The 12665-nt window shown below is 34.3% G+C and overlaps 1 protein-coding gene and 1 long non-coding RNA gene across 2 annotated transcripts; one reads left to right on the forward strand and one right to left on the reverse strand.

The window, feature by feature from the left end:
- Positions 1-411: 411 nt before the first annotated feature.
- On the reverse strand, positions 412-12259 carry atp6ap1la (ATPase H+ transporting accessory protein 1 like a). The gene is made up of 7 exons (XM_058790924.1): positions 12031-12259; positions 6516-6556; positions 4844-4890; positions 3415-3650; positions 3195-3245; positions 2338-2581; positions 412-658 (listed from the first exon to the last, which is right to left on the reverse strand). The coding sequence occupies exons 1-7, from the start codon at positions 12129-12131 to the stop codon at positions 422-424; spliced, it is 957 nt and encodes a 318-aa protein (XP_058646907.1). The 5' UTR covers positions 12132-12259; the 3' UTR covers positions 412-421.
- Positions 3577-4940, forward strand: LOC131549103 (uncharacterized). Its single transcript, XR_009273336.1, has 3 exons — positions 3577-3713; positions 4275-4311; positions 4729-4940. It is a non-coding gene; the product is annotated as an uncharacterized LOC131549103 (long non-coding RNA).
- Positions 12260-12665: the final 406 nt, after the last annotated feature.

The following is a 12665-nucleotide window of genomic DNA, read 5'->3' on the forward strand; positions in this document are numbered from 1 at the left end:
CTTGCAAAACACCATTTCATGTTGACTTCAAAGAAGCATCAGTACTGAAGTTAAATCTGGTCCTTAGCAGTCAAACAGAAGCTAAGACAGACGATGCAAATGCAAGATATATTGATTATTGTGCTATTTCAAATCGCATACAAACATCTGAAGATCTCCTTCCCCTCATGTAACCTGACGCTGAATGTTTAATTCCTAGATTTTTGGTGAGAACTGGCTGATATTTCCAAATCCTCTGTTGTGCCGAGCCTTAAAGCTCCCGAAGGAACCTGATTCGGACTTCCACTGTCCCACCACAATGATGCCACTGCCGTGGTGCAGTCAGTCCCAAACAGCTCTGATTCTCCGTTCAGATGGGCGTTTTCTTCCCGTCCAGCCGCCAGAGCTCACAGTCACAGAAGTGTCCGTCTCTCTCGGGACCTTAGAGGTTGTTCTTCTCTGTGCTCTCTGCTTCTGTGCTGCGCGGGAAGTAGACGGTGGTCTTGTGCTCTTCGTAGCGGTCGATGTGCTTTAGATGAACCACCATGTGCAGAGCGTAGGCCAGCACCAGCAGCAGGATCAGAGACGTGATCAGACCCATCAGGATGGCAGGAGTGAAGAAGGTCGCGCAGTCGCTGGCCGCCGCAAACTTACTGGACTGAACGTTAAACGCCTGGATCTGTGAGGAAAAACACAAGAAACCACAGATGGTAAGATGCTGAATCTTTAAAAACTATTTTCCATCTGTCCATCTATCTATCCATCTATCTATCTGTCTATCTATCTACAACCGGAATTCCGGAAATGTTGGGATGTTTTTTAATTTTAATAAAATGAAACCTAAAAGACTTTCAAATCGCATGAGCCAATATTTTATTCACAATAGAACATAGAGAACATAACAAATGTTTAAACTGAGAAATTTTACACTTTTATCCACTAAATGAGCTCATTTCAAATTTGATGCCTACTACAGGTCTCAAAATATTTGGCATGGGGGAAACAAAGGGCTGAAAAAGCATGAAATTTTGTTAATTGAAATTAAGTTAATTGACATCAGGTCTGTAACATGATTAGCTATAAAAGGGATGACTTAGAGAGTCTCTCAGAAGTAAAGATGGGCAGAGGCTCTCCAATCCGTGAAACAGTGCGTAAAAGATTGTGGAATACTTTAAAATCAACGTTCCTCAACGTCAAATTGCAAAGGCTTTGCAAATCTCATCATCTACAGTGCATAACATCATCAAAAGATTCAGAGAAACTGGAGAAATCTCTGTGTGTAAGGGACGAGGCCGAAGACCTTTGTTGGATGCCCGTGGTCTTCGGGCCCTCAGACGACACTGCATCACTCATCGGCATGATTCTGTCATTGACATTACTAAATGGGCCCAGGAATACTTCCAGAAACCACTGTCGGTAAACACAATAAAGCTCTATCATGCAAAAAGGAAGCCATATGTGAACATGTTCCAGAAGCGCCGTTGTGTCCTGTTGGCCAAGGCTCATTTAAAATGGACTGTTTCAAAGTGGAAAAGTGATCTATGGTCAGACGAGTCCAAATTTGACATTCCTGCTGGAAATCACGGATGCCATGTCCTCCGGGCTAAAGAGGAGGGAGACCTTCCAGCGTGTCCTCAGCGTTCAGCTCAAAAACCAGCATCTCTGATGGTATGGCGGTGCATAAGTGCATATGGTATGGGCAGCTTGCATGTTTTGGAAGGCACTATGAATGCTGAGAGGTATATAAAGGTTTTAGAGCAACATATGCTCCCCTCCAGATGACGTCTATTTCAGGGAAGGCCTTGTGTATTTCAGCAGGACAATGCAAATCCACATACTGCAGCTATTACAACAGCATGGCTTTGTAGTAGAAGAGTCCTGCTTATCTATCTATCTATCTATCTATCTATCTATCTATCTATCTATCTATCTATCTATCTATCTATCTATCTATCTATCGTTCATTCTATCTATCTATCTATCTATCTATCTATCGTTTGCTCATTCTGTGCATCCATCTGTCTGTCTATCTGTCAATCTGTTTTTCTACTTGACAAAGTATTTTTTTCTGCTTCTGTATCATGTAGAAACGGTCAGTGATGTTCCAGGCAAAGCAGAATATAATCCATAGTTTTCTATATTCCAAATTAAAAAGCATTTCATTTCACCCAAACTCCTCGTGTTCTTCCACACACTCTGGACCGTGAGCTTTTTAAAAAGACGCTGCTCTCACGCCAAACCACACGCTTGTGTAACCACATTACACCCACCACAGGCTAAAAATACAGCGCAAGATGCTACAACTCCAGTATGAGGCGCTTATCAGCGGAGGATGGAGGGAAAGAGTTGCCTGCCAACCTGGAAGTCAGTGAAGGTTATGTGCCAGTTTGCAGCGTGGTCGGTGTTGGCGCTGGGCACCAGCAGTGTGTCGTACTTCTGCAGGCTGCTGACGTGCTGGCAGTGATAGGAGTTGGTGGAGGGCGCGTACACATCTGTAGCGTTGAACGTGGCCTCGTACGTCCAGTTGTAATGGATGTAAACGTTATCGAGAGTGAACCAGTTCTGTCCCGCCGACTCGTAGAACGTGTTTGACATCTGTAGCCTGTGGAAATAAACACGTCTTTATCTCTGCAAAGTATTTTAAAAATCATTTCTATTCTTTTATGAGAAGTGCAAACTGATTGTTTTACTAGCACACAAAAACAAAATGTATATTTTAAACTCTAAATTCAGATTGGATGAACTACATTTGAATATACTGTACATTAACTAATATTGAAACATCTGTGATGACAAATAAATTTTTTTTAATTTTATTTGAAATTTGATACAAATGATAACCATTAACATTCTTTAAAACATTATAAAGAGGTTTGAATACATTTAAATTTTATTCCATTAAATTCCAAATCTGTTTGTGACTGACTGAGATATTATTATTAATGAAAACCTCTTTATAATGTTAGGATGTTAATATTAAAATATTTTAATATTAAAAATAAAACATCATTAATTATTTTCATATCGCTAAAATGTAAAATCACTGTATTGTAGTGGTGTAGTGTATAAATAAATAAATAATTAAAATAAATAAATATAAATTTATTTTTATATTTTGGAAAATGTAGTCATAAAAACTCATTAAAAATGACATGAATTAAAATAAATAAAAGTATAAAAATTAATTTATATGAAATAAATAAATAAGAAATAACCTGATAGAGAGGCCTCTTAGATCTTCCACATCACCAAACCGTAGATTGAGTCTGGTGAACAACAAAATATGTCAAAATATTATTAAATATCCATCATATATAATCATATAGAATAATAATGTTTTTTAGATTTTATTTCGGGGCGAAATGCAATCGGGACCTATTTTTGTGAGATACACTGGTGTTTGCGTTTGCAGCGCCGGTGTGCAGCTGAACTCACATGGCTTTGTCTTTACTGCAGAAGGAGCCTTTGGTGTCCACCGGTGCGTCTGGGCTGAAGGTTCTCTCTGTGAGATCCACTAAACTGTGATTCCTGTACCTGATGGCCAGTTTGCGGGCTCTGAAGAGGATGCAGGTCTTTCCGTTGTAAGAGACACTCAGAGGAGAATACAGCAACATTCCCGGAGACTGAAGCAACTTCCTGCGCGGAGGAGCGTGAAGCTGCCATCCGTACGGCTGAAACAAGAGCATAACATCACAGTAACATGAGCAACATACACTATCATTCTCAAGTTTGAGGTTGGTATTATGGTCTAATTAAGTATAGAACTTAATAAAATGTTCAAATTATGTGCACAAATTATTGTGACAACACACATCTTAGTTTAGGGTTTGTAAGATTTTTTAATGCTTTTGAAAGAAGTCTCCTCTGCTCACCAAGGCTGCATTTTTAAAAATTAAAAATACAGGAAGACGTAAAAAATTGTGAAATATTATTACAATTTAAAATAACTGTTTTCTGTGTGAATATATGTTAAAATGAAATTTATTCCTTAAATTAAAAGCTGTATTTTCAGCATCATTACTCCAGTCTTCAGTGTCCTTCAGAAATCAATCTAATTTGCTGATTTGCTGATCAAGGAACATTTCTGATTATTATCAATGTTGAAAACAGTTGTACTGTTTAATGTTTTTGTGGAAATCGTGATAAATTTAGTTTTTCATGATTCTTTGATAAAAAAAGAAAGTTAAAAACAGCATTTATTTTCATAAATGTTTTTTAACATTATAAATGTCTTTAATGTCACTTTTGATCAATTTAATGCATTCGTGCTGAAAAAAAGTATAAATTTCTTTCAGCAATAGTGTACGTAAGGCTGGTCGTCATACCTATGGGGTAAGTTGTCACAATATAACCTGCTATTAAAGAGGTTAAATCTAAACCTATAATAAACCACAAAACAGTTGATTGAACTGCAAATATGCAAACTGTAACATATTTTAAACCATTATGTAAACCAGATGCTTTGGCCAACAGACAGTATATTGTAATTAAATGTAATTAAAAAACAATTTGCAGGAATAAAAGTCTGAGCGCCCCCATGTGGGTATTTATAAAAAAAAACCTTGTGTATCTGTATGTGACAGCTAGCCCCCAACTCTGCTTTGAAATACACTTAATACTCATGAAAAACAGTTTACTGAAATCATATTTGCAAAGGGAATTAGAGACTTTTGGGGCACTGTAACATCCTAAATCAGAGTGAAATTCCTGATTAAAAATGTAGCATGTCTGTAATCTGTTTTTCCAAAGACAATGCAGTCTGTGAAGGATTAAATTCATCTGCTTTGGACGTTTGGAGGGAAATCTGCACCCCAGCGGCGGCACAAGGTCACATTGGCTCGGCTGGCAGACGGGCTCGTCTCACCTGCAGCGCTCGTCTGAGACGCACTTCAGCCGCAGCGTTCACCCCATCTGCACAACAACACCCACATCAGGTCAACACACACTCATTTAATTATTAGAAAACACTTTTAGAAATGTTTACATTTATATCTTATTTATTCAAACATGTTTCTAAAGAACTATGTGCACTGCCTTTTTTTTAAAGAAGTCTCTTCTGCTCATCAAGGCTGCATTTATTTGATATAAGAAAATACTGAAAAAACTGTAATATTGTGAAATATTATTGCAATTTAAAATAACAGTTTTCTATTTTAATTAGTGCTGTCAAACGATTAATCACGATTAATCGCATCCAAAATAAAAGTTTTTGTTTACATAATATATGTTTGTGTACTGTGTATATTTATTATGTATATATAAAAGCACACACATACAGTATATATTTTGAAAATATTGACATGTATTTACATGTATATATTTATATTCATATAATTTATATTATATATAAATATATTTAATATATAAACATAACATATTTTTCTTAAATATATACATGCATGTGTTTGTATTTATATATACGTAATAAATATACACAGTACACACATATATTATGTGAACAAAAAGTTTTATTTTGGATGCTAATTTTAATATACTTTAAATTATAATTTATTTCTGTGATGGAAAACTGAATTAGAAATCATTCTAATATGCTAATTTATTATCAATGTTGGAAACACTTGTGCTGCTTAATTAAAAAAAATAATTTTTTTTGGGAACCTGTAATACTTTTTTAAGGATTCTTTGATTAATAAAAAAATTCAAAAGAACAGCATTTATTCAAAATTTTCTTTTCTAACAATTTAAGTCTTTACTATCACTTTTTTTTTATCGATTTAAAACATGCTTTCTGAATAAAAGTATTAATTTCTTTAAAAAAAAAAAAAGAACGAAAAACGACTTCAAACTTTTAAATGATAGTGTATATTGTAAAAAAAAAAAAGCAAAAAAAAAAGCAATTTGGTGCAGATCCTAATATTTATATGGACAAAAAGTGATGAAATTATGATGCCATGTAATGTAAATATGTGAGCCTTTTATAACAATATAGCAGATACTTACATAAAATTATATAAATATCAGTCATCACTCTATATCTCCAATAAAATGTCTCAGTAAGATGAGATTGAAATGATCCAAACATATAATGCAATGAGAGATGAAGAAACAAGCACTCCTCAGAAGATGTGAGATGAAGATCATTCCTCCGCTGAGGAACAGTGAAAGTAAAACAAACGCTCCTCAAAAGATCCTGATGATCAGATTTGAGACGCACTGATTTTTCTAAAATATGATTGATGGAGAATCAAGTAAAGCCGAACTGCTTCAGTCCAGTAAGTGTTCATCTGGAAATATTACTGATGTACGTTTACTTTATAAAAATTAGTAAAGATTTCAGAGCAAAAAGACATGTGAAGGACCAGCTGAAGCTGGACGTTTGTACAATTACACTAAAAGAGCTTTTACTGGATTAGAAAAAAGTCCAAACCATCAATCAGACGACAGAAGGCATGGATTAGACTGTGTAGATTAAGTTTTGAAGGAAGTTTTAGAAATGTGCATATTAAATATGATACGTTAGGATTTGCAAAGAACCATTGAAGAAAGAAATCAAAGTTATTATCAAAATAACTTACTTTGTTGGATTCTGATGTCTTGGGATGGTGCATCATCTGAGCTGTAAGTACAAGAATTTAATGAGTGCATTAATAATCAGATGAATACCTTCATAAACAACTGAAATCAATTTTTATAGCTGGATACAATCATTCAGTCTGAGCTGCAGATCGGATCTTCGCGTGTTATGAATATGAATGAGAGACAGCAGGCTTTGATGCTGTGAGTCACTGCTGGAACGTCACCATCCGTGAAGTGAGACCAACTCACTTTCATGACACTTTGCTTTGTTCCCGCAGGATATTTCTATTGCTCAGGAGATCTCAGTTACGTTTCCTTTAAGCGTCAGCTTTGCTTCTCCTGAAATGCCTCAGGAGAAATAAATATACACACAAACGAGTCAATTAACACGCAGCAAGAGATATAAAATCACTATGGAGAGCAGCTCGGATTATTTGATCGGAATAAGATGAAGTTCATATTGAAATCATATTGAGGAATAGTTCACCCAAAAATGAACATTTGCTGAAAATGTCCTCACTCTCAAGCTATCCAAGATGTAGATGAGTTTGTTTCATTATGGGAACAGATTTGGAGAAATGTAGCATTGCATCAGTGTCTCAGCAATGGATGCTCAGCAGTGAATGGGTGCCGTCAGAATGAGAGTCCAAACAGCTGATAAACACATCACAATAATCCACAAGTAATCCAGTCCATCAGTTAACATCTTGAGAAGACAAAAGCTGTGTGTTTGTATTAATTAAAACAATGATTGAGGCGTTTTTAACTTTAAAGCTGTTGCTGTTGGCCAAAATACGAGTCCATAATATTGCTTTCCCTGATAAAAAAGTCATCTAGTCTGAATCAGGAGAGAAGTATGCTCAAGTCAAGTACCGTTTACAAGCCAAAACAGCTCTAAAAAAATATATATATGGGTGGATTTTGATGTGAGAGACAACAGGAGATGGACTTTTTCTCTGAAGGAAGTGTTATTATGGATTATGGATTTAGCCGGAAGAGACAGTTTAAAGTTAAAAACATCTTAATGATGGATTTGTTTCTTACAAACACAGCTTTTCACTTCGTAAGACATTAATTGATGGACTGGAGTGGATTACTTGTGGATTACTGTGATGTTTTTATCAGCTGTTTGGACTCTCATTCTGACGGCACCCATTCACTGCAGAGGATCCATTGCTGAGACACTGATGCAATGCTACATTTCTCCAAATCTGATGAAGAAACAAACTCATCTACATCTTGGATTTTCAGCAAATTTTCATTTTTGGGTGAAATGTTCCTTTAAGATCTCTTCTGAATAACAGGTGAGATTCCCTGGGTCTTTCTCTCAGGAGAAACATCTTAGAAGCAGGAAATCTCTCAATTGACACTATTTTTTTTTATGTTATTGCTGTCTAGGAGAAATGATTGAAATCTGATGTGTGATATTCTGCTGCATGTTCTTGTGATTTCTTCAACAGTAAAACGGATTACTGAAAGATGAACAGTTTAACCGTTTAATCACTGAGTAATGCTGCTGAAATGGGCTTAACCTGGTTCTCAGACCTGATTACGGGTCAGTCTGACCGGCGCTGGCACATAATATCGGTCAGGGATCAAAGAACGACGTAAGGATGTCTTCGGTTAGCGAGGATGAAAGAGAAGAGATTCTGACTCATATATATAAATATATAACACAAATAAATGAATGTTTTCTTTAGCGTGAGCCACAGCTCGACTAGACGAGACCTGTTTGGTTCGATGAACTGTGCACGTAAATAATCTATTGTGCATGTGAAGAATGAATAGTGCTTTCAGAGTCAAGCATTAGTCACTATACTAGCACTTCAGCGTGTAACTCGTCCTGCAGCGTTTGTGCTGCTTTAACACCTTAGCAACTGCAGCAACCACTCACATTCTCCTCAGATAATGCAGAAATGCAGTTCTTTTTTAATTCATAACACGGTTGTTATTGTGAACTAATACTAAATGTATTAAAATCATTTTTATTAACTGAAATAAAGGTGAAATAAAATTAAATATAAATCTTTAATGAAAAACTAACATAAAAACGGAAATAAGTTTAAGTAATAAAATTACAAAAACTAAAATTAAAAATTAAAGATAAAGTAATAGACCTGAAAAACCACATAAAATTTATAAACTCCAGCTCATTCAAAATTTTAATAAAAACTTCAATAGCACATAAATAAAACTAAAATAACACTGATTCATAATGATTATATATATATATATATATATATATATATATATATATATATATATATATAAAATGTATTACTGTTATATCATTATTATTTAAGTATACTATTATAGTTTTATTAATATTTTGAATAAATATATATATTTTTAATTCCTTTTCAGTTTTATTTAGTTACATTTTTATTTTAGTAAATTTGTTATGTTTTTTGTAATTTTTAGTAGTTAATATGTCTATATAGTTTTTTCTTAATTTTATTTCAGTTTTTGTTATTTTAGTACATTAAGTTCAACTGAATTAAAATGAAAAATGTTGCTTTGGCAACTAAATGAAATATTAAAAATTCTATAGTACTTTATTTCAGTTAATGTTTACTTAATTTCAAGTAACAAAAATGTTTATGGTTTTAGATTTAGTAATTCATTTTTGTATTGTATATATCATATAATGTTTAAATATTTTTAAAAAATTGCCATATTAAATTGCAAATATTGTGTATTTAATTTCTCGCTATACATTTTTAAATTGCTTTTGCTATGGTTAAGTAAATCTAAAACTAAAACTAAAACCATAAAAAGGCATTTTGGTTACTTGAAATAAAATAAACTTTAACTGAAATAAATATAATACACTTTTATTTCAGCTAGTTGCCAACATTTGAGTTTAACTTGATGTACTAAAATAACTAAAACTGAAATTAAAATGAACAAAAACTATAAACTAAAGCTACTAAAAATCACAAAAACGCACAACAAAATAACTAAAACTTTAAAATAAAAATAAAAATGGAAAATATAAAAATAAGATTGAATCTACGATGATTTATCACCTCAGCGCAGCAGATGGAGTGACCTGTGAGTGCGGATCTGCCCTTGTCCACGCGGGAGGTGTTGTTGTTTACCTGCCCTGTAAACAACAGCAGACCTGTGACGTTTCTTCCGATTTTCTCACAAACTGCATCAGTAATTCACTCTCTCGGATGGCTGCGTCAAACGAACAGAAGCCCACGAGGGAGATGTGGGAGGGTTTGTGTTCTGTTATTGTTGCATAACTATATTTAGCAAAACAGAGATTCTGCATCAAGCAAACTTGACCTGCACGGCACCATCCAAAACAACAACCTGAGCGAATAAAGCACAGCCAGATAGAGAAGGAAAGCCTGAAGGAAACACAAATCCCTCCTTCTGTCTGCTTCGGCAGTGGTTTATCCTTTCAACGCTGCACCTGAACATGTGGGCCAGTGAAGGGCCACAGTCGGCACATTTATATAATCAATGAAATCTGCTGACTGCTTCGAAAGGCATGTAGCATATTTCAGTCGGGACACTCAGATTAGAGTGTCTTTAAAGTTCTGTCGGCATCTAGATGCTTCACCAAATCAAATCTGTTAATACACAGCTAAAGCCCAGACTGGCCTACATGTAGTAAAACTCCATCTGTGCAGGTGGAGAAACGCTACACGCTTTCAGCTCCTAGAAGCAATGTGCTGCTAATTAGATCTGTGTTTTTAATACGAGCTGCAGTGAAGTAGACTGCGGAGAAACTCGACATATGTGGCCATAAAAATGCCTACTGCTTAGAAAACAACAAGAAGGGTTGCATTCACTGTAAAGAAGTTAAAATGAAACAATTATTGGAGTATGTTTCACAAGAAAATACTATCTCAGTTTTTCTTCTTCAAAATTTCATGGTATTTGCTGTTTATTTGTAAATTTATCTAGCAATTTCTGCTACTACACTCTCAGAAATAAAGGTACAAAAGCTGTCACTGGGGCGGTACCTTTTCAAAAGGTACATGTTTGTACCTAAAGGGTCCATTTTGGTACCTTAAAGGTACATATTAGTACTTAAAGTGTACATATTTGAACCTAATAGGTACAAAAGTGTACCTTTTGAAAAAGTACCGCCCAGTGACAGCTTTTGTGCCTTTATTTCTGAGAGTGTACACCATTTTTTTTGTGTTTATATTTTAGGGGAGCACGTGTATTTTTTTGCTGATTTATTTATGTGGGGGTTTCAGTATTTTTTCCCATGCATAAGAGTGTCAAGAACTTAAATATATACACAGGAATAAAATAAAATAAAATAAAATAAAATAAAATAAAATAAAATAAAATAAAATAAAATAAAATAAAATAAAATAAAATAAAATAAAATAAAATAAAATAAAATAAAATAAAATAAAATAGATTAAATAGATATTTCAAATTAATTTTAAGGAAAACAATAAATAAAATTTTTGCTGGTTTATTTTCTGTGTTTATTTACTTATTCTTTCAGCATTTTTACAACGTGTCAAATTAAATATATATTGAGCTTTTCTGGAAAAATAAAATAAAACAAAAACAAAAAACAAATAAAAGAAGAAAATAAATAAAATAATCAAATCAAATCAAATCAAAAATATTAATACCTTAGGCACCATCTGGTGGATAAAGATAAAATGCCAATCTGCCATCTTGTTGAAACACCTGAATTTAAAATTGCATGCTCAAAAAAGTTTTTAAATGATCGTAAATATAAATAATATATTATAAAAATTTTGCATACTCAATAAATTCTGCGGATCTGCAGCTGTCTTCAAAAGATCTTCCCCTGGATTAATAAAATGCTAATAAAATCTACCTATCTCTCTATAAACGAGTCAAAATCAACAAACTCATTCACACAGAAAGTTATTCATTCATCAGTGCATCAAAAAGATCAATTATTAATAATAAACACGCATCAGACTCATTTATATAATAAATAAATGATTCATAATGCGATCCTGCAGCTTGATGGTTTTATGTGATGCTCAGCCCAAGAATAAATGGTACATGAATCACAATTACATTTTAAAATTCATATTTTTTCATTCATATTATCATCTCAGCATGAAGCTCAAACAGATGCTCCACATTCCTGACATTCCTTCAGTGATGCTGATCATTCCTGCATCCCGACCTGCTCTCATCTTATCCAACACACATCTCTGCCTCCAGTTTTAGTAGCAAATATGGATTTGCCCTGTAAACTGATGCCGATGGATTTTCTCTTGTGTTTCACTGCAAGAGCCCTTCAGTTGAGTCTCAATGCAGACATGAAGGGTGGACAAAGGAGGCGAGCACTAGTTGTCTCTGCCACATCAGTTCATCATCGTTTAATAAATACATAGATACACAATATATATATATATATATATATATATATATATATATATATATATATATATATATATATATATAGTCTTTGTTTCTCCCGGTTTCACCATTTGAATAAGCGGGATGCCTAAAAGACCATGTCTCCGGTTTAATTCAAAATAATCCACTCACCTTCCTTCCACAAAGGCAGACAGCTGCTCATAAGACGAGGATATCTGCAGGAAAATAAAAGAAAATAACGCAAGAGACATTGGGCGCCACGTTGATGCCATGTATCCATCCAGATGAGTCTGTCAGAGATGATGCTGAACGCTGCTGCTTCATAATCTGCCTTGATAACGTGCGCAACCTCGGCGATGATTGACAGGCGCGACGACCAATCAGCGTCCAGCGGGCGGGATAATCCGGCGACGTGGCCACGCCCATTCACAGAGCGTGTGCTGCTGCTGCTGACACAGTAATACACAAACCAGCACTGACCCATTAAACTAAACTAATTAGGCGCGTAATTAACCAACATAAGGCAATGGTATTGATTGGGAAGTGTGGCAGAAGGTCGAAACTGTTCCTGCATTGTTTTGCATTTTATATGTGACCTACATGCACTGTAGTGCACATTTATTGGTAACAATAGAAATGCATAATAAAATTCTGTATAGGCCTCTACTATTTAGGTATTGAACCCAAAGGGAAAATGTATGTATTTATTTATTTACAATTCATAGATACACATTATAACCAATTACAATATATTTCATTATTAAATCCAAAGGGAATATAATTATTTATTTATTTATTTATTTCAC

Source organism: Onychostoma macrolepis, chromosome 11 (assembly GCF_012432095.1).
Source record: "Onychostoma macrolepis isolate SWU-2019 chromosome 11, ASM1243209v1, whole genome shotgun sequence".
Classification (NCBI taxonomy): Eukaryota; Metazoa; Chordata; class Actinopteri; order Cypriniformes; family Cyprinidae; genus Onychostoma; species Onychostoma macrolepis.